This window comes from Podarcis liolepis, assembly GCF_965112155.1.
Source record: "Podarcis liolepis genome assembly, chromosome: 4".
NCBI lineage: Eukaryota > Metazoa > Chordata > Lepidosauria > Squamata > Lacertidae > Podarcis > Podarcis liolepis.
In genome coordinates, this window is record NC_139558.1 from 7,814,525 (window position 1) to 7,837,607 (window position 23,083).

The 23,083-nt window shown below is 42.5% G+C and overlaps 1 protein-coding gene and 1 long non-coding RNA gene across 5 annotated transcripts; one reads left to right on the plus strand and one right to left on the minus strand.

Annotated features, from left to right (window-relative positions):
* Positions 1 to 3,186: 3,186 nt before the first annotated feature.
* Positions 3,187 to 19,212, minus strand: LOC310706056. 3 transcript variants are annotated; one of them, XR_014525602.1, is made up of 4 exons: positions 19,088 to 19,212; positions 18,074 to 18,148; positions 12,715 to 12,859; positions 3,187 to 3,427 (listed from the first exon to the last, which is right to left on the minus strand). It is a non-coding gene; the product is annotated as an uncharacterized lncRNA (long non-coding RNA). The 3 variants fall into 3 exon arrangements; XR_014525603.1 differs by having other exon boundaries at positions 12,715 to 12,897; XR_014525604.1 differs by having other exon boundaries at positions 12,691 to 12,897.
* A 1,695-nt stretch (positions 19,213 to 20,907) lies between these two features.
* Positions 20,908 to 22,656, plus strand: LOC310704612 (uncharacterized protein). 2 transcript variants are annotated; one of them, XM_083498259.1, is made up of 2 exons: positions 20,908 to 21,027; positions 21,709 to 22,656. In XM_083498259.1, the coding sequence occupies exon 2, from the start codon at positions 21,765 to 21,767 to the stop codon at positions 22,461 to 22,463; it is 699 nt and encodes a 232-aa protein (XP_083354385.1). In that variant the 5' UTR covers positions 20,908 to 21,027; positions 21,709 to 21,764; the 3' UTR covers positions 22,464 to 22,656. The 2 variants fall into 2 exon arrangements, with proteins under 2 accessions (XP_083354385.1, XP_083354384.1); XM_083498258.1 differs by having other exon boundaries at positions 20,932 to 21,027; positions 21,677 to 22,656.
* The last annotated feature ends 427 nt before the right edge of the window (positions 22,657 to 23,083 follow it).

The following is a 23,083-nucleotide window of genomic DNA, read 5'->3' on the forward strand; positions in this document are numbered from 1 at the left end:
CTCTGCTCACACTTTGCTAATTTGGAAAAAAAACCCTCTATGTTTTAGTGCATTCATTACATTTAGTAGCAAATAATTCTTGTGGGCTGCATTAAAGTGAAAGCAATTATTAATGAATTTAACGTAAAATATTCTGGCCCTTGCCTCATTGGAAAGTAGTTAAGAAAGATATATTGGATTTCGGCATCTGGGACTGTCAACTACTGATTGGATTCCCTCCCCTTCCCACTAATATGAATGTGTGATTTTTAGATTGTGTGATTGCCAAAGCTAGCTCACAAAAGAAACTAACTTGGGGACTAATGGAAGAATCTTTTTTCATTGGAGCAAGCTGGGCATCAATTTAGTTGTTCACTCCCATCGTAACAGGTGATTGTCACTGGCAAATTATACATTGGTGGCCATCTGTCTGATGCAAAACATCCAATCTTGTGTTGGAAACTATGGGCATGATCCATCCCAATGGGCAGAACCATGTTGGGACCCAGCGTGTGCCCACCCACCTCTTTTCTTAGTGCACATTATGGGATACACATAATACCAGCCAATACGGCAACAGAAGGACAGCACACTACCTAGCAGGCAATTTTCTTCATGTTTTCTGATTCAGTCAATGCCTAGCTGAATCTCTGGGTTAGAGATGCAGTACTGGATGAGGAAACAGAAATGCAAGCCAAAGAAGAGGAAGGGTTCCATTGAGGAAGGCTCCGTTTCGCCTTGGGGTGAATCCTGTGTTTGCCGTCCAAAGAACTGGGTTTTTAATTATTTGTTTACAAAATCAAATTTGTAACCAACCCTTCCTTGTGTGAGCTCAGGGCAATGGCATAGGCTTGTCACCTTTTACTTCTACAAAAATCCTTAGAGGTTGGTTAGGCTAAGTCGAGATCGACTCGGAGATCCAGGGACTGATTCTGACCAATCGCAGGCTCCTCCTCCTCCTCCTCCCTCCTTCTTAAGCCGCCTTGCCTTCTTGGGGGTTAGAGCTTCAGTGTTGGGGTGGGGGGGTGGGGGGAGGGGGGAGGCAGGAAACGAAACTCTCTGTGCCTGCTCGCCCACTAGTTCAAATGCAATGAAAGGAATAAGAAATGAGAGCCCCCCCCCAAAAAAAGTGAGGAAGGCAAAGAACAAAACACATGGGGGAAAGCCCCCTTAGCACTCCACGAGTCTGAGGGAGGAAAAGGCTTTAACGCAACAGTAGGAGGAAGAGAGGTGGAGGAAAGTCATGGGGATGCTGACACGAAGTCAGCTGCGATTTAAAGCAACAGTAGGGGAAAGACAGAGAAGCCCGGCGCACTCTGACTGGCTCCTCAGATCTATGAACAGTGGTGCCCCGCAAGATGAATGCCTCGCAAGACGGAAAACTCGCTAGACGAAAGTTTTCTGTTTTGGAGGTGCTTCGCAAAACGAATTTCCTATGGGCTTGCTTTGCAAGACGACAATGCCTTGCGAGTTCCTGCGGGGTTTTTTTCCTCCCCCCCCTTTTCTAAGCCACTAAGCCACTTATCAGCTGATCCGATCAGCAGATAAGCCGCTAAAAGCCGCTAATAGCGCTAATCCGCTAATCCGCTAATCCGTCAATGGGCTTGCTTCGCAAGACGAAAAAACCGCTAGACGAAGAGAATCACAGAACGGATTCTTTTCGTCTTGCGAGGCACCACTGTAAACTAATATAAAAATATAGTTTGACTTTTCTCACTTGTTTAGTTACTTGCCCATCTAACAACTATGTGGATCTGTCACAATGATATCCAAACGTAACTACTGTATCTGTGAAATGAAGATCCATTTATTTATTTACTTAACTCAAATGACTTCGGAGGGTGGTAGATCACTGCCAGTTTTTGATATTGCATTGTAAATCACACCCTACTCATAGTTGGACGTGCCTGGGCTAAGAGACAGGGAGTAGCCCCCACAGGTCATCCAGTGAACTTCATGGCCAAGCAGAGATTAGAACCTGGTCTCTGCAGTCTACATTCACTACAACGCCATCAGTTACATGCTCTCAACTGAGTAGGTGATGCATGTGTGAAACATTATTGCATATGAACATCATGTTTTCATATAATAGATGCTCTAGCTATACCTGATTCAATGCATAATTTCAGAGCAAAAAATACGAACAAATGGGGTGGCTGTGGGGGAGGGAAGAAGAGGTTTCCACATTGCAATAAAAGGTCTAAAACTTGCTATCAGTTCCATGCCATTATGTGCTACAGAGATCATGATCATTAACATGCTTATTTTTGGGGGGAATGGGAATAGGATACAACTTTCAACTGTGAATCATGCAGAGTTCCTATTATATGGGCACTTACTCCCCTGTTTTCTAATGCAGTGCTGAATTTTCACCTACTAATGAAACACCAGAGATGGAATATCTTATGCTGTTGAGCAGCAGCAAACCTATTTAAATCTGCAACTCTAATTTGCCAGCAATATTTTATACTTAATTTGCAGCAGTTCTATAAAGTTAAATTACAAGAAACCAACTTGCATCCACCCCCCTTTCTGTCTGGGAAATTATACTATTCATATGACTCCAAGCATGGCAGATTAAGCATCCCAGCTACACTGTGAAACTCATTAATACAGATAGTAAGCAAGAATTCAATTTTTCCCTGTATTTTCCATCATTCCTATATGTATATTTTATGGTATATTATTATCTCTATATCTTTTCTCATTTGCAGGAGTAAAAAATAATTTTAACAATGCCATTTTAAAATTAAAAAGCTGCATATTGAGAGAAATTGCCAATGGGGAAAAATGAGTTTCAAGTAATTATTGGTGGCTTAAGAGTCCTTTGTATGCAATTTTTCATTTATACAACTGAAATGACATCTCTGACTTTTTTTATACCTGTACCTGATATCTCTTTCTATTTCTTTTTCTCCTTGAAAATATGATTTTGTAGTTAGGAAATGCATTTAAGTTGTCATGCCATTTAAAAAATAAAGATGACCTGTTTCCATTTTGTCAGAAAAAGCATAAGGTTCAAATGTAGCTGCCATGACAGAAATGCAATTTGTGAAGAATAGCCTAAAAGATTATAAAAACTTTCACTTACGCTATGCCTCTGCTATTTGAGGCTATTTGTTCAAATTTTCACACTAGTGGATGATGCAGGGCATGTCATTGTGAAAAGATGAAGGGGAAAGAAAATGATAGCAATGAAGTGGAAACTCTGAGTTAGCCATTTATATGTTAAAAAGCTTTTTCACAACAACAAAATGAAGCTCTTGGCATTTTGTAGCTCTCTTTATAACAATTAGGGGTTCCTTCTGACATCACCTTAGCAGTATGGCAGCTGCTGCATGTTCGCTCTTTTTGTCAGAAACTGCTCCATGTGGTGAGCTCCATCACCACAACTGCTCAGGGCAGAACCGTCCAGACTGACTCTACCCAGGCAAACCACAGTCTCCTCCTGGGAAGGAAAAAGTAAAAAAAGTTCCACTAAAATTCTGAGCGACAAGGTCTAACTTCGGTGTCTCTTGCGTCTGCAAACTTGGTTTTTGGTCATTCTCTGGTGCTGCAACAACTGTTGTTGTTGTTATCTTTCTGACTTGGGTTTCCTGACTCTGGGCTTCTACCCACGGCAAAACCCTGACACTTTCCCACACTACTCTGCTTCCTCAAAATCTCAAGGTCACATGAAAGGTGTCATCAACATGACTTCTTTCATCCTTAGCGTTGATTCAAGGTTGGTGACAGTGGCATGAGAAGTAGCTGTGATGCCGGCTCCTCCCATGTGAATTCTAAATATGGCAATTGAACACAAATGTACAATCTCAATCCCAGTTGAAGGCTGAACTTTAGCTTTAAAAAGTTAATCCAGTTAGTTTTGCACATGACCTGGCAGCCCATCATAAATTAAGACGGCAAAAAGGGGTGGCTTGTCTTCCCTCAGCCAGCAGTAGCCCCACTGCTGAATGGAGTTTGGATTCAATGTGTCTGTACACCAGCTTGCTTTCCATCAGCTTCTTGAGCATAGGATTGCTCCCTAAGATTTGCATGGGGATCCAATTCATATGTGTATTCCTGTTGTTGACAATTCATCATATGGTGCCTGGCACAAGGCACATCTGATCAACTGTTGCTCAACGCCCAGTTCAGTGTGCATCCACACATCTTTTTCTAGATCCCAGTGGTAGCATTCTCAAACCTGCTGCCACCCAGGACATTTATCTGTGACAGTGAGCATCCTTGCAATAGCGCACAGTTTCCACACCTGGGGCAGAAGAAACATGGAAACTCACAAAATCCCAAGACATAGACCTTTTCTGAAAGCTAAATGTCTAATGTAGGGCACACTCAAACAAAACTACATATGTTTAAAAATGTTTCTTCTGCCCCTTGAAATACAGATTGCATATTTTTAAATTGCTCTAAATAAATCTAAACGTTCCCCCCCCTTGCTGTATTTCAGAGACGCCAAAAAAGATTAGTTACATCTAATTTAAATTGTGTGGAGTCTATAAATATCCCTAATTGGCATATTTAGTAGTATAACAATGGGAGCACCTGTTTGAAATAATCCGACCTACACAGTTAGCTGAGTTTTTATCCAGCCATTGGAAATATCATTCACAATTATAATAATCATGCTATAGAGACATGGAGACTCTAGCCCAAAAATGAATTATATGTAACATCTGTTCAAATTCACAAACTGAAAGCTGCAATGAACATAATATTATATATAAATGAACCCTTTAGTTCTCTGTATAAGAAGTGATCCTTTAAGCTATTTAACATCGCTACATAAAAGAATTCCCGCATGGTTTTTTTATGCTTGGGGAAAGGATACAGTATACCAGTGAAGAGTAGCTTAAGCTCATCAACAGATTGATGAATTGAGGAGCAAATCTAGATTTGCTGTCACTCTAGTCTTCTTCATACATTATGCGTATTCCTAAGGCTTTTGTTCAGTTGAAAACACAAAGTGTGACTGCAACAAGGATATTTTAAAAACACTGATTTTACCTCAGAATGTTCCGCACAGGAGGATTTAGCTCAGGAAGCTGGAAACTAAGGGGAAACTAGACTTATCCTTCTGATTGGTTGAAACATTGGGAATGGTGTGTGAAAATATTGTATGTGAATCAAACTAGAAAATTTGGTAGGAGACTGTGATTGTGGAGTCAGAGAGGCAGAGCTTGAAGCACTTCAAGGGGGAACTGCAGCAGAAACAGAATTAAGGGATAAAGATTGATAAAACATGGGCTTAATTAGGAAAACAGCCAAAACAGGCATGGCTGGATCTGTTTATCTCTGTTTATTTTATTTTTTAAAATAAAATTATTTGTTCTTATAACTAGTCAAACTGTACAATAAGGGTTTTTTTTCTTTACCCACCCCCCCAAAAAAATTATTCAAATGTTACTTTACTAAAACCAAAAGTAAAATCATGTTTTGTTTTGGAAAAGCCTCAATATTCACCCCACATTTAATTGCTGTATTAGGAGTAGGTTGGAAAGTTCAATGGCTGTTTAGTAGAGCCAGGCAGAGAAAGAAAATGGTATATACTTGGGGGCAGCACTGAGTAAGAGAGACATGGTTTGCTTGCTTCCCATCCCATTTGTGGTACAGACTACGACCTACGTCATCACAGATGAAAACCCTGGGTTTGTTGCTGTTTAGTGAACACTTCTGATGCTTCACTCATGATTGAGCTCACATTTTTGACCCGGGTGTGAACTCAGGTTTTTGGGGAGTCAGTCATGGGAGTGGGGAGCTGATCCAGTACAAGGCATCCATCTGCAAGGGAAACTGTCACCCACAGCAGTTTCAGTGTGGTCTTCTAGGGAACATTATTGGTATCAGCCTATCTCTAGAGACAATGGAGTGAGCCTCTGGGAATGAAGTCAAACTGTTGCATTAGCAGCACCAAAGTGACCTCTCTAGGGTGCTGGTCTGCCCAGACAACATCAGCCTCACTGATGTGGTTCAAAGGAAAGCAGAGCAACACATTTGGCACTGGCTTGGCTGCAGGAGTTGCCAGAAAGAGGCATAGAAGACAACATCCAACTGTCTGAGGGACTCTACTCCAGATTTGTGTAGGGTTCACTCCTTAGCCTTTTCTCCTCCCAAAGACATCCTTCAAAGCAGCTGAGGTTTTGGATCACAGTTTTCCTTCTAGGTGGACTACCTTCCCAGACTGATGAGCCCCATCTTTCCCTCTAAATGGAGGGATCAAATCTCAGAGGTACAGCACATATTTCAACTGTGGCATTTTGTTTTTATCTAGCATGGAGAAAATTGTTTGCCTTTTTATAGCTTTGTGTAATCCCCTTAGAGAGTTCTATTTCATTAAGGTGTATGACTTTTTAAACGAGTATTTAATCATCAGCGTTCCCAAAGGATCTCAGATTGCATAACTGGGAAAGGTCCCTGCCTAAGACCTTGGAGAACCACTGGGCTAGATGAAGAAATGGCAGTTTTATGTGTTCATGAGAATCTCTGGTCTCAGGTTATTCTCTGGAAATATCGGCAGGCTTTTCATCATAATTCAAACCTGCCTTTGAAATAAAACTGTGCTAAATTCCAGAGAATGCTTTTTAATCATGCACCAAGGTGCAATTGCCTAAATGGAAATAAATGGAAATGCTGTTCCAGGGATCAATTTGAGCTGCTAGAACAAGTAGGCATTCCATACAGTGAATTTGTTTTGTGCAACACAGTATGCCTAATTTAGCAGGCAGTTGCCAGAGGACCTTTTAAAGCCAGCTCAGTGGCACATACCAAATTGCTGCACGTGCAGTTTGGCTTTCCATTCCATTATGCTTTAGAGACTTCATACTGATATAATAGTTTATTTTTATGTCCTTGCTTTCCTTGTTTAAGAAATGATTGTGCCTGCAAATTATATTATCAACTGTTTTAGTGTCGTGATTTCTTTTTTTACTTTCTGTTATTTTATTTTATGTGCCGTTCTGCCCAATCCTCGCTTTCAAAATACAACTAAAATGGGGAAGAGGAGTCTGTGGCCTTCCAGATATTTTGGACTACAGTTCGCATAATCCCTAACCATTGACCATGCTGGCTGGGGCTGAGGAGAGTTGGAATCCAACAACATTTGAAGGCTGCAGATTCTCCATCCCTAAAACAAAGACCAAAATCTGACAATTCCCTTTCCCAATGCTTATCTGATTACTCTTCTTATTCGAATGCAACACAGATCCATGATACATCTCATGAGAAAATGCGTCATAGGTTCAAGTTCCTTGTGGGAACTGTAGCCTGTCATCTCCAAATGCAGTTAATGTTAGAGATGTGGTAGAATATCTTTGCAATTTGGAGAAACAATTCTGGGGATGGTAGGGGGAAAAATAATCCAATTTATGCTTGCCTTAATTGTTGTTCTGATATCTCCTGAAGGGGTATCAGCCATCTCCTCCCTCATGAACTTGTCTAATCCTATTTTAAAGTTATCCAAGTTAGTGGCCTTCACATTTTTAGGAGGAAATTCCATATTTTAACTATATACTGTGTGAACAAGTTACTTCCTTTTGTTTATCCTGAATCTTCCAAGGTTCAGCTTCATTGGACAGCAGGTTTCTGGTATTATGAGAAGATTTCTTCCCTATCCTTTCCCTCAATGACATGAATATTTTTATACACTTGTATCATGTCTCTTTTACTCTCTCTCTCTCTCTCTCTTTCTTAATTAAAAATATATAAATCTAAATGTTGTAACCTTTCCTCAGCCACTTGATCATTTTGGTTGCCCTCTTCTGAAAAGGGAAAATAAATCTAGACCGAACACAATCAAATAGAGCACACATTAGTGATGGGAGAGAGAGAGAGAGTCAGTTTCAGAATATTTTAGGCTGTTGCTCCTGCAAGCAAGTTCAATGTGTGTGTCTCCACACTAAAGAATTATATTAAAATGACAATACTTTATTAAAGGTGAGAAGCTGGTTAAAACCAATACAATCAGGAGTCTAAAACCAAACTTTTCTTTAGAGATGGAACACAATAAGAAACAAGGTGCAGTGAATCTTATGGCGCAATGGGTGCCACATTCTGGGTGCTATCAGAATTTTCACCATCTCTGCCTCAGCAGCTGATAGAACTAGAAGCTGATCACAGAGGATGAACAGAATTGTATCATGGGTGATGGCCCTTAAATTGCCCTGATCTAAGCCGTTTAGGGATTTAAAGGTTATGACCAAGAACAGAAGTATAGTGTTCAGATCATGAGACATAGTGGTACTGCTCTTTCTGCTTTAGTCAGACCTCACCTGGAGCACTGTGTCCATTTCTGGGCTGCATTTTTAAGAAGGAAACTGTATCGTGTCAGAGGAGGGCCACAAAGAGAAGGGCCTTAGCTATAAAGGAAGGTTAAAGGTGCTGAGCATATTTAGCCGGGGGGGGGGGGGGACGATTAAGAGGTGCTATGCAGGATCTGATTTCTTTCGCAGGGCCTGTAAGACAGAGTTGTTCCACCTGGCCTTTGGCTTGGAGTCAATTTGATTCCTTCCCCCTCTTTCTTTTTTCCTTTCTCCTCCTGTGATGAGGCTGCATTTTAATGTTCACTGTTTTAATGTTGTATTTTAATCTTGTTTTTAAGTTGTATTCATTCAACTTGTTTTTATTATTGCTTGTTAGCCGCCCTGAGCCTGGCCTTGGCTGGGGAGGGCAGGGTATAAATAAAATTTATTATTATTATTATTAACCATCTTTAAATGCAGGGTTTTCACACAGATGATGGTGTGTGGCTAAAAATCAGATATCATGGAACGAGGAAAGTAACCAGCTATTCAGGCAGTGTCATGTGGCCTTGGAAACTTATCAGAGCAAGGCAGAGAATGCACTGGCTTATCCTCTTTTGCAATACTTCTCCCAGCAGCTTTCTAAGACATCTTATTGATAAAAAAGAGTGGGAGATGATGAGAAGAAAAAAGGAGGCCAATCGTGTTCTAGGGTTGCCTGAGAATGGCCCAAAGCTGTAAGATGAGATTTATGAACCAGAACAAAAAAACACACCGAGGTGACAGCAGGCACCCAAGGCTTGAAGTCTATGTCCAGGTAGTTTTGAACTTCACTATGCATAACTCATATAAAGTGACATGACTTCTAGGCTGTGCGGACCCAAATCATAAATATTTAGCCACTACAAATTAGTACTGCTACAGTTGGGTTCTGATCTTGCCTTTAGCGAAGGGGTGCAAAATATCTTTTCGATCCACTGGGATAGGTTGGGACAGGTTGGCGGGTTGGTTTAAAAAACTTACATGTTACTTCTTATTTATAAATCCCAAAGTAGTTTACATAAAAATAATCAAAATTGATAAAGAACAACAACACATCTAAATACTCATAACACATAATTTCAGCAAATACAGCAGCCAGAACCAGAGAGAGAGAGAGAGAGAGAGAGAGAGAGAGAGAGAGAGAACTCGATATCAACAGTCAGGAATTACCAAGGTTAACAGAAAGGTCTTTTAACTGTCTGTGAAAGCACCCCATAGTCAATGTATACCTGATCTCAGTAGGGAGCTCATTCCACAACAGAAATGCCCTCCTCTGAACCCTGGCCAAGTAAATTTCAGTAGGCCATGGCATTGTCAGGAGGGCTCCACCTGTAGTTGACAGTGGCCTAGGCGAACTATACATGGAAAGACAGTCTTGGAAATAAGCTGGCTGCAAGATGTTTAGGGCTTTGTGGCTAAAACTCAATACCATAAAGCTGGTATGGGCAGCCAACGCATGTCATATGTGCATTTTAGGGAGCAACCTAGTTGCAGATTCTGAATCGACTGGAAGGGTAGCCGCACATAGAGTATGGTACAGGTACAGTTAAAAATGAAAGAGGCTCCTATCTACTTCATAAAGTATGGAGAGACTAATTCAAAAACTTAATTCGTTCCGGAGGTCCGTTCTTAACCTGAAACCGTTGAGGTACCACTTTAGCTAATGGGGCCTCCCAGTGCTGCTGCGCGATTTCTGTTCTCATCCTGAGTAAAGTTCTTAACCCAAGGCACTACTTCTGGGATAGTGGAGTCTGTAACCCGAAGTGTTTGTAACCCAAGGTGTTTGTAACCCGAGGTACCACTGTATAAAAGTTTTGCTTCTTAACAGGTTGTCAACCGTTAAGACAGAATTTTGCCAAATTGTGTGCACTGCATTGTATTACTTTGGCAAGTACAAAGATATGTTAGGTTATAGCTGACAGCCTTAGATGTGCATGTCAGGAATGTGTGTTTTCCATTGTGGAGGCAAAAATATACCACTAAAATAACTAATTAGCTCATTTTGATACCATCTTGGTGATAAATATACATCCTGGAAAATTTTGTCAACAACAAAATGTATTGCCTTTTCAAAAACTAATAGATCTATTTCGGGCCTGAGCATTTTAAGGTATCCAGATAATGTCATCAATCAATCTTGATAATCAGATACAGCCGCTTCTCTGCCAGCTATTAATGCCATGCCAAAGAGTTTCCAGCCGTCCTTGTGAGAAAAGAAAATGGTTGCTGATCAAGGTGATTATGCTGATGATGATGTATTTAGAGGGTTCAGAACAGATAGAGAAATAGATAGAAACTGAAAACCCCAAAGGTTCCTGAATAAGGATGCTTCCTTCGAAAGGTATGTTACTCTGCATATCTAACAAGAAAACCTTCCTTTAAATGTCCCCTGGGTTACCTACAGTAGTCTTCAAACTGTGTATGAGCAAATCCTGGGGGTGTATCAGAAGCTTATCAGCAGTTACTTAATGAAGTGATTCAGTAATGGTGAACAATATGCTGATTCTTCTGCCCCAATCCTTCCCCTGCAAATACAACTGCAGGAAAGTGTTGGGTGTCCTTAAGGCCATCACTAAGCTATGGTTTTCCCAGTAGTGATGTATAGAAGTGAGAGCTGGACCATAAAGAAGGCTGATCGCCAAAGAATTGATGCTTTTGAATTATGGTGCTGGAGGAGACTCTTGAGAGTCCCGTGGACTGCAGGAAGATCAAACCTATCCATTCTGAAGGAAATCAGCCCTGAGTGCTCACTGGAAGGACAGATCCTGAAGCTGAGGCTCCAATACTTTGGCCACCTCATGAGAAGAGATGACTCCCTGGAAAAGACCCTGATGTTGGGAAAGATGGCAGGCACAAGGAGAAGGGGACGACAGAGGACAAGATGGTTGACAGTGTTGTTGAAGCTACTAACATGAGTTTGACCAAACTGCAGGAGGCAGTGGAAGACAGGAGGGCCTGGTGTGCTCTGGTCCAGGGGGTCACGAAGAGTCGGACACGACTAAACGACTAAACAACAACAACAAGACCATCACCTCAGTTCAGTCAGGCCAACAATGAGACGTGCAGTGCTTGGAACCATTAAACATATCCCAGAATCTGGTAGGAATATAAATCTGCACTTATTTACCCTTCATGAATGCAACTATGCCTATGGTAGGGAATTTGCACAGATCTCAGTGGAGCTCTTGTTTCTCCTTTGCGTGACAAAGGACTGGTCAGTATTTTGGGCCAGACAGAGGTGTCCACTCCTAAATATCCACCCCTTAGTCCTCTCTTCCCCAGAGCCCTAGCCAACCCAAATATATATACACCCACACTTTATGGATTTTGGAATTTAGATCCATCTTTCCAAAATATACTTGTGGAATTTTCTGTGGGCATTGAGATCCCTGGGAGAGGGATGGAGGGGTGGATAAAGCAGGAGTATTGTGTTAAAAAGGTAAAGGGACCCCTGACCACTAGGTCCAGTTGTGGCCGACTCTGGGGTTGCGGCGCTCATCTTGCTTTATTGGCTGAGGGAGCCGGCGTACAGCTTCCAGGTCATGTGTTAGCCACCTGCAAAAAGCAGCAAGAGGAAGGCATGTGATGGCAAACATCCAACTCATGCTCCTGGTCTAGCTGAAATGTCTGCCTCCATGCCACATGACCACCTAACTTATTTCATAGAATCATAGAATCATAGAATCATAGAGTTGGAAGAGACCACAAGGGTCATCGAGTCCAACCCCCTGCCAAGCAGGAAACACCATCAGAGCACTCCTGACATATGGTTGTCAAGCCTCTGCTTAAAGACCTCCAAAGTAGGAGACTCCACCACACTCCTTGGCAGCAAATTCCACTGTCAAACAGCTCTTACTGTCAGGAAGTTCTTCCTAATGTTTAGGTGGAATCTTCTTTCTTGTAGTTTGGATCCATTGCTCCGTGTCCGCTTCTCTGGAGCAGCAGAAAACAACCTTTCTCCCTCCTCCATGTGACATCCTTTTATATATTTGAACATGGCTATCATATCACCCCTTAACCTCCTCTTCTCCAGGCTAAACATGCCCAGCTCCCTTAGCCGTTCCTCATAAGGCATCATTTCTAGGCCTTTGACCATTTTGGTTGCCCTCCTCTGGACATGTTCCAGTTTGTCAGTGTCCTTCTTGAACTGTGGTGCCCAGAACTGGACACAGTACTCCAGGTGAGGTCTGACCAGAGCAGAATACAGTGGCACTATTACTTCCCTTGATCTAGATGCTATACTCCTATTGATGCAGCCCAGAAGGAATGCAGGAGGGGAAAGAAGGAATGCAGGAGGGGAAAGAACGTTTCCAAGTGCATGGTTCTAAATGTATCCCTTGCATTTTATTGCCCAAGATCATTTTCAGGTTTTAGCTGAAAATCTGGATACAAGCCATCTTGCTGTGGGAAACAAAGACAAGATGGCACCCACCCATTCTATGCGTCAAATCCTTACTTCAGTATTGCCAATGAGAGCGTGTTCCCCACTGGGGTCTTCAGGCTAGCTTTAGGGAGCACAGGGCAGGCAAGCTTCAGAGGGTCTGGGGAAATGGAGGGGCTGCTCCCAGCATCTACCGCTTCAGGTGGCTGCCTCATTCTACCTAAGGACAGCATGAGATGGGGTGGTGGTGGATTGTGCCTAGAAATAAATAAATAAATAAATAAATAATAAGTTGATGAGTGAAATAGTGCCTTCCATGGACCTGAATAGACAAAACAGTCTGTTGCTCAAATAGGAAGCTGGTCATATTGGTCTATTTAAAGAAATGCACATTCAGAAGCCGATTAACTTAATGTACTATTGTTTCCAATATGAAGCATTTATTCACTCGTGCTGATATCTGAAAACAAAAGCAAATGTGAAGAAGCATTCTACATGAAATTAAATACATGTGTAGTGTAATCACAATAGCTAGAAACAACATGTTACATTTTAATTTACACTTCTAAAACTGCTCATCGGTTAAGCATTTTATTACAAGTCCGGGTATCTTGGCACTTATTTGCATCCACTGTGTAATTAAGGCAGCGCTCCAAAGAAATGACAAATGGTGCACTGAACAGGAGTAATTATTCTTATTTATTTACATTGGGTTAGGAAGACAAATACCAATTATGATGAAGGTAGCACCATGCCAGCTAGTTAACAAATAGAGGAATGCTTTCTGTACAGTAAAATATGCGCTCTCTTAATCTTCTCAGAAGACCCATCACCACAACACAAAAACATAGCTCCAGGTCATACATTTTTTAAAAGGCCCTTAATTCAGTTCCTATTAGTGTGTAGCCACATAGGCAAGTAAAGGGCGCACAGGAATGCACATATTTGTAGAAATAACACACACAAATGCATTATATTAATGGAAATTGATTTACAATGAAATGTATACAGTGGTACCTCGGGTTACATACGCTTCAGGTTACAGACTCCTCTAACCCGGAAATAGTACCTCGGGTTAGGAACTTTGCTTCAGGATGAGAACAGAAATCGTGCTCCGGCAGTGCGGCAGCAGCAGGAGGCCCCATTAGCCTCGGGTTAAGAACAGTTTCAGGTTAAGAACAGACCTCTGGAACGAATTAAGTACTTAACCCGAGGTACCACTGTAATACACAAAAATGTATGTGAACATGTGCAAGTGAATTTTCATGAGGACTTTGGGGGGAGGGAATCAAAAACTGATATGGAAATGTGGGGAACTGAATTTAAGCTTGTTAAAATGAGGAACTGAAGGAAACCGAAACTGATAAATTCTCTCATCCCTTCCACACACTCCTGCTTTTCACCCCAGTCACCTTATTGCTTTCTATTCTGCCCCTTGCAATCCAAACCAGTGAGTGGAATTTGACGGAAAATATCCATGCATGCTTCTTTTTGTTTTGGTCCACCCTCTCAAACCCTCCTCCCCAGGTGGTTTCCAAGATTAAGCTGCTGTTTGTTTGTTCCATTCTAAAACAAACAAACAAACAAACAAACAAACAAACAAATCCCACCTCTGCAATTCTAATTTAACAGAATTACACAAGATCTGTAACTGGTGCTCTGAGTGTGTGTTGGGGAATGCCTGTGCCAATCTTTCAGTCAATTAAGATAATATCTATTAAATTATTTTCAGGGGTAAAAGTTAAAAGAACAACAGCAACCCACACCTTTCCTTCAGTTGTCAGATGTTTGGGCATTGATGACATGGTCTGAAACACATTAGGGGAGTATTGTTGACACCTCTTCCTCCATGAGTAGTTCCTGTGGGAAGCCCACAAAATATCTTCTAGCAGGATTGGGCCACAGTGATAAAATATGCCATCTACAGATTCCATTAACTCTGCTTTGGACAAATAAGATTACATGTGCAGACCATAATGAATGTGTTGGAGCATTGAAGGGAACCTGTGGTAAAGAAGGAGTCCAAAGAAATTAGAACCCTGGTGTATGCCACAAATTTAATGTTGAACACATGTCCTATTATCTTCTTGGATGCTTCCTTTGCTTCAGTTCCAAATATTCTGCTTACTTACAGTGTTTATTTCAGAAGTTCTTGTTTACTTTTTTAATTTAGAGGGGGGTCCATGAAAAACAAATGCATCCTGCGACACCCTAGAAGATCTGATAAAGGTAAAGGGACCCCTGACCGTTAGGTCCAGTCACAGACGACTCTGGGGTTGCAGTGCTCATCTCGCTTTACTGGCCGAGGGAGCTGGCATACAGCCTCCAGGTCATGTGGCCAGCAGGACTAAGCCACTTCTGGCGAACCAGAAAGCGTGTTCTCCCTAACAGAGAGCACGTGTTGCGGTTGGGGTAACAAGCCACCTCGCCATGACTAGGCATGATTTGTGAGAGACCCAAGCCTCCTAAGGGGTTAAGATTGGGTTGCTGGGGCAGTTTTGTTGTTGCCAAATTTGGAGGAGGGGTTAGAGTCTTTAAATACAGGGGCCAGACGTTAGACGTCCTCTTGGCCGTTTTGCATTGGATCACCCGCCCTCCCTTCCTTTAATGGGATGGTTCTACGGTTCGCTTGACCTTGCTATGCCTGTCATGGGGTCGTCCGCCTTGGTGCGGGGGCCTGGTAGGAATTTTGCCATGTGGCTGATTGGCTGGTGCCATTTGGTTTTCGCCTACTGCGTAGCAAATCGTCACAACTTGTAAGGTTGGCGGTTAGGCATTGGTTAAATTGGTGCTTGGAGGGGTAAGTGCCTATCCCTCCAAATGATGCGATGGGAATTCCGTTAAAGGAATCCAGGGGCTTGCCATTCTTTCGTCCTTGTTCATGGAGATGGACTTGGGCCGTGCAAGCCCCACAGGAACATGAGGGTGAGTAGTGGGAGATTGATGCCCGACTTCACTTCTCACCCAATACTTGTTTCCCACACTGGCTTCCGTTGGTGTCCGGAATGCCAGCTCTGTCCCTGAGGGCATGGACAGATAGTCATAACCAATGCCTAAGCAACCACTCACATTTTTTGTACTTGAATAAAGTTGTGGCCAAAATTATGCCAAAAACCTAAACAAAAATTGATGTGTGAAGTGTGAATTTTTTGGGGGGTGGCAATTGTGGGACTCAACACGCAACACCATTTACCTTCCTGCCGGAGCCGTACCTACCAGATTTTTTGCTCCATAAGACACACCTGACTAGAAGACGCACCTAGTTTTTAGAGGAGGAAAGGGGGAAAGCCCTGTTTTTGGGGGGATCAGCTCACAGTTGTGCAACTTCTTTTGCAAAGGGGGAAAATCCTGTTTTTATGGGGTTCAACTCACAGTTTTGCAGCTTCTTTAGGAAAGGAAAGGGAGCCGTTTCTACAGTTTCTAGACAGATAATCTAATCAGCCAGTCACATGTCGCTGGGGAAACAAACAGCCTCTGTCTGCAGAACATTCAACAATGGAGGCCTGGGCAAGGGGGCGGGGCCAGAAAGGGAGCCAGCGATTGACCACACATTCACTCCATAAGATGCACAGACATTTCCCCTTACTTTTTAGAAGGAAAAAAGTGCATCTTATGGAGCAAAAAATACGGTATTTGTCTACTTGCACTTTGACGTGCTTTTGAACTGCTAGGTTGGCAGGAGCAGGGACCGAGCAATGGAAGTTCACCCTGTCACAAGGATTTGAACCACTGACCTTCTGATCAGCAAGCCTTAGGCTCTGTGGTTTAACCCACAGCGCCACCCGAGTCCTAAGAAGATCTGATAGTAATATCTTAATTTCTGATATTCTGTAACTAAAAACTTGCACAACTATTTGTGGAGGGTATGTGATATCCAATAACATGATGCTGTTGTAACTGCAACCAAGTGAGAACAAGGCCAACCTGAATGATGTTTTCTAATGAACAAACTCTTAAATTGGAAGTTATACTGTAGAATCATGAAATAATTCCCTTTTGTGTGTGTGATTTACAGCTGTGAGTAAATCCTTCTAATTATTCCAGAGCTTTCCTTGTAATCACAGACTAATCCCATTTATATGCTTCTGGGGTTAAAAAGCAAAAAAACAACAACCCAAAAACCAATGAACCCCACCAGTGTATAAAGATTTAGATATACAAATTAAAGGTTTCTTGCTGTAATCCATAGATCGGGAGGGAGGGATTGTTTATCTTTTGTTCTGTGTGAAGCACTTTGGCTTGTGGCTTCTAGACAATTGTGTCTATAACCTTAAACCAAAAATAAGACAGACAAATAAGTCAATCTTTGACGCTTCCCAAAAAGACCGTGCCATCTGGATGTTTTGGATTCTTAACAGGTGCTTCTGGGACTTTGAGCCTAATTCTTGGCCCAGATTCCAAAGCATGATGGGTGACTCTGTAGCTATGTGCAATTGTGCACTGCATTAATTGAAGAGCTTGGAAGAGGCCAAGAATAGTAATTAGTCAGTTGGTCATGCAGAAAAAGAGAGCAGTGGCTTCAAGCCACAGTGATGGAGGCGCAGATGGGCCAGACCATCAGCTCTTGCTCTCCGTGGTACCCAGCTAATCTATTGCAGATCAAGCAAACAGTCCATCTTCATCCAGGTACTCAGCTTGTTGAAATCAACAACATAAATTTCAGAAGCCACTGGGGAAAGAAATCACTGGGGTTGAAAGCCTTTAAAACCAAACACACCCACCCACCCCGAAAAATACCAAGCCATGTCAGCGCAACATTATTAGGGTTGGAAAAGCACCAAAGAAGCCAAATGTTAATATGAAATTACCGTATGTCTGTATGTAAAAATAAAACTGAGGAACATTTTAAAATGCTCTTTATATTGTGCCTCAGTTGCATGTTGTGTTTGTGTGTGCTCTTGCAAGCACACGTTGTGCATGAAATTATACTATGAAGATAAAAAATCACTTTGTCTAGGCAGCAAGTTTTAATTGCATAAAAGGTACCCTGGTTTTGGGGTAAGTGGGTCAAAGCACACTGATGGTGTAGCTTACTTTCTGCTGCTTCACTGCCAAATCATAAAAATCATAGAACTGTAGCATTTGAAGGGACCCCGAGGGTCATCTAGTTCGACTCCTGCAATGCAGCAATCACAGCTAAAGCATTCAAGACAGATGGCCCCCCAACCTCTGCTTAATAACCTCCCATGAAGCAGAGTCCATCACCTTTCGAGGAAGCCTGTTCCACTGTCAAATAGCTTACTGTCAGAAAGTTCTTCCTGGTGTTTAGCCAGAATCTCCCTTCTTGTGACTTGGATTCATTGGTTCAAGTTATTTTCCATAATCTGAAAGGTCACTCTTTCTTCCAACATGGGTGAGGGATAGCGTTTCACTTTTTATATGCTCTCGCTTATGGAATAACAAATTTGTACACATATATCAATATTGTACTCACAGAAGTGTCCATTTAGTTCCTTAATGTTCTTGGAAAAAGCTCATTGCCAAGATTTTGCAAGGAGAATCCATTAGTCTGGATGGGACAAATAGTTTTGTTTTGTTTTCTCCTCCTCAGTTTCTGCTTATTATTATTATTATTGGGGTGTCAAAACAGCTATAAGACCCTAATTGTGAATGATAGCCTGTTGTTCTTTTTAAAGGCTAGCTAAGATGCCCTACAAGGGACGCGGGTGGCGCTGTGGGTTAAACCACTGTGCTGCTTGGGCTTGCCACTCGAAAGGTCAGCGGTTTGAATCCCCGCGACACGGTGAGCTCCCGTTGCTCTGTCTCAGCTCCTGCCAACCTAACACCAAAATGCAAGTAGATAAATAGGGACCGCTCCGGTGGGAAGGTAAACGGTGTTTCCGTGTGCTGCTCTGGTTTCAGTGTTCCATTGTGCCAGAAACGGCTTAGTCATGGCCATTTGCCCAGAAATGTACAAAGACAAGGAATGTTCTTACCGTCTGCTTTTTATTCAGTATTTACAGAGAGATGCTTTAGAACCCAGCCTCTTGGATAATGGCATTCTCCTGAGTGAATCTCCACACACACACCTGGCTCTCCCACTTCCTCATTCGTCATCACCTCTATGGGTACTGACAAGTGCCCTCTGCCTTTGAGCTCTTTGCTCTTCTACTTTCAAGGCCCTCCGTGTTCTTGGGGGGGCCCCCGATCTGGAATGCTTTCTAAAGACACTGTGTCCATCAGCTGTCACCCCCATGGTGATTCCTCTACCTCCTCCTCCTCTCCCATTGTTTCCCAACTTTTCACCTCATCTGCCTCTGAGCTGTGGCCTCCCTCAAACCCCTGTTGTAATTCTAAACTGTCTTCCTCTTCTCTGGAAGGGTCGGGCTGGGGAGGCAGTCTCCATCATTCCTCCTCTGCCCAGTCCCTGACAGACATTGAATTACACCCCACTCCCAATGTAAAAGTCTGGTAGTGGCTTATGTAGGCGCACCACAGAGCTTCCCACCTGTGCTTCTTGGCCACCATGCAGTATAGGGATACAATCAGAATTTTGTATAACAATGTAGAGATGTTTCACCTTCTCACAGAGAAGAATTCTGGGAAACAAAACATAACAGAGCTATCCTGTCCTGGAATGTTGCTAACATGGTAATCATGGAACAATGATATAAACATAGCAACTGTGGAAGCTGGCAAACAGAGAAAACCAAGAATACAATCCCGTTGTTTGGTCCCAGTTCCTGCCACCCTAGCACTTCGAGAGCACGCCAAAAAGTGCAAGTAGATAAATAGATACCACTCCAGGGGGAAGGTAAATGGTGTTTCCGTGTGCTGCTCTGGTCTCGGTGTTCCGTTGCTCCAGAAGAGGCTTAGTCATGCAGGCCACATGACCCAGAAAAACTGTCTGCGGACAAACGTCGGCTCCCTTGGCCAGTAAAGCGAGATGAGTGCCGCAACCCCAGAGTCGTTCGCGACTGGACTTAACTGTCAGGGGTTCTTTACCTTTAAAAAGGTAAAGGTACCCCTGACCATTAGGTCCAGTTGCAGATGACTCTGGGGTTGTGTGCTCATCTCGCTCTATAAGCCGAGGCGTTTGTCCGCAGACAGCTTCTGGGTCATGTGGCCAGTATGACTAAGCCGCTTCTGGCGAACCAGAGCAGCACACGGAAATGCCATTTAGCTTCCCACCAGAGCGGTACCTATTTATCTACTTGCATTTGACATGCTTTTGAACTGCTAGGTGGGCAGGAGCAGAGACTGAGCAATGGGAGCTGACTCCGTCACAGGGATTCGAACCGCTGACCTTCTGATCGGCAAGCCCTAGGCTCTGTGGTTTAGACCACAGAGCCACCCGCGCCCCTCCTTTACCTTTACCTTTATTCTATTAAAAATGCTTTGTATGGTTTGTCATAACCAACATTTAGCACACATTTTAAATATGGGCTTAAATTCTGTTCTGTGATACCTGTTCTGTGACATATGCCTGTGCTTCCACAGAGAGAGATATAAAGATTAATTAGAATTATTTCAGCATGTTCTCACACATATGTCCATCACTGACATTTGGATCGTGTACACATGCACTTCACTGATATGTCTGCACATGCGTCTAGTTCACATCTACACAATCACTATGAAATGATTGCAGCATTCCAAGATAACTTCCGTTTATGAGAAGGCCATCACAGATCCTACACAACTGTTAGGACTTATTATTAACACACAAAGCTTCTTAGTAGATTTAGGGCATTTCCAGACCATTGCTGTTTTTCAGTGAGATTCAGTCACATACTGGCAAATTCAGGCAGTGCAATTAAAGATGATTTGCAGCTCTTGTACAACAATCTCACGTCCAAGACAAGTATCCTACTTTTTGCAAAAAGGAAAGAGAGAGGAGAATGCGCTGGGAAATGTAGGGTGATGTTTGCTCAATGCAGTAGCATTGAACCTCCACAAGAACAGAATGAATTCTCAATAAATAACTGACATCATTTAGCCCCTCTGCAAATTTTGTGCAAACCAATGGGGGATGGCTGCTCAATAAACAGGTCATCTGGAGGCGACCTTGGTTCATGTGATTAGCATTTCAAACTAAATGGGTGAACTGGTGCCATGGAGAAATGGTACATTTGAAGTGAGGTGAGGGGACACCACATCTGTGGTAGTTGATCTGCAGTCGTTCTGTCAGCCCATCAAGACATCAACTGGCTGGTGAACATGTCTCTTAAACTGCCAAAGGATAGACCTGCCTTAAGCTCTTATGTCATTTGCAAATTTTTCTCAACTGAAAAGTTCCCCTTGGATACCATTATGAAGACCCCTAATTATTGCCTCATGGAGGTTGCCAGTGTGTAATGACATCACTTTGGGCCACTCAACATCACATTTTCAGCTCCAGTCGCCAAAGGTTATTAGGCAACAAATTGACTTGAGACTAGTATATAGGTAAGTGCTATCTGATCATGAAAATATACATTTTGGGGCATGGAATCTGATAAAGTGGAAAAGCCCCAAAGGATTCCCAACAGATTATATTACCCATTCTCCATTTTAAAGCTGTTTAGGGCTGTGACTGATGAAATAGCAAGTTCTACAAGACGCTGAACATATGAAGCTCCTTTATAGTTAATTAGGCTGTGTTAATCTTGTAGTAACACTTCTAGAAACAGAAGAAGGTGTTCACACAATTTTAATGGATAATGTTTCACAAATTGGGAGTCCTGGAGTCTGGATACCCACAGAGGTTTTAACTGTCAGACATTTGGTCTAGTCAAGTATTATCTCTTCTGACTTGAGACAGCTCTCCCAGGTTTCAAGCAAAAGTCTTCCCCAGTCCCACTACTTGAGAGTCTTTTAACAGAGATTGAACCTGAGGACATTGTATGAGCAGACCACGGGCTCTGCTCCCTATATATGGGCCCTGGCATGGGCTTCCAAGAAAACATTTTATGTTCAGCCTGTTAGTTTCAGTGAAATCAATAGACCTGTGGAAAGAGCAAGTGTGATTGTGAATTAGGTTTGTTTCTGTTCTGTATAAAGTTTCCAAACTGAATGTAATTTGCCTAATTTTGGATTACTTGGCTTCTTCCTGTAGTTGTTTTCATTGACACTTCACATTGCTTTCAGTCTGATGAACTAGTGGATTCAGCAGACTGAATGAAGCCCCTGCCCTGGGGGGTGAAATGCTAGAATCCAAGGATGGAAAATATTTAAGCAAGAGTAGCTCTCATCCTTTGACATGCTCCTCTACCTACCTGTCCTACCAGAGACAGCTAAACCAATCACTCCGGAGTGAGAACCAAATCCTTTGGGAAAAGAACAGGACTATTCGCGAAGACAACAAGACTTTCCGTATGGAAAACAAAGCTATTCGTGAACAGAATCGTACTCTCCGAGACGCAAACAATATTGACTGGGAGGAGGGCAGTGTCCTCAAGGAGAACAAACTGGACGCTTTGGATGAGGGAAAATCACTTGAGGAACAGGAAAAGGCTCTCCGAAAGCAGAATAAGGCTCTACGAGAAGAGATCAAATCCCTCCAGGAGCAGGATGTGGCCTTCAAAATGGAAGAGAAGGCTCTTCAAGAGGAGCTCACTGCTTTGTGGGAGGAGAACAAGGCCTTCCAAGAACAGATCAAGGCTCTCAGGGAGAATAGTGCTGCTCTCCTAGAAGAGGAAAAATGTCTCCATCAAGAGAGGCGAGCCCTCCAAGAAGAAGAAGCTGCCCTCCAGGAAGAGAACAAAGCTCTTAGAGAAGAAAGGAAAGCTCTTGAAGAGGAGGATAAAGCCCTGAAGGAAGAGAATGAAGTTCTGCAGCAGTGGAAGACGCTCCTCCAAGGAAGCCTCAGTGTGCAGATAGAAGGGCAGGGAGCCCTGATCTGAATATTCAGCCAAGAAACATGTGGTTCTTCTGGCATACTGGTTAAAAGGGAGAGAGCGACCCCAACAAGCTGAAATAATTGTGCTACAGGTATTTACCAAGAATTAAGCATTAATATGCACTAAAACAACTTGATGTCTGCAGCCTTAATTCCAAAGGGTGTTAATAAATGTCATGGAGATCATTTATTTGTAAGATTTCTTTTCTAATTGTGCTTCATTTGATTTCAAGACCAGCAAAAATCCTCTCCGATTACCACATTCCCTCCCTCCATCATGTAATTGCCCCTTGCTAGCATCCATGTGTTTATTTCCTTTCCTTTTCTACTTTTTGACTCTTCAGCAAAACACCAACCCTTAAGTGAATGCTCCAACATATTTCTTAGGCATGGCTTGGTTTATAGAAATGATATATTCATTTGAATGTTTTTTTCCCCAGTCCCATCCCAAAGAATACGGGCAGGTGGGTTGCAACATCCATGTAAATAAACTCACCAAAGTTCTTAATCTGGTCTTAGTCCTCCTCTTCCAGCCTGTTGCCCTTCTGATACAATCGTTGATTCCAACATAATTTAAAAGACCGGTCAAGCCCTAATGCTACTTACCTCAAAGTAATTTCAATG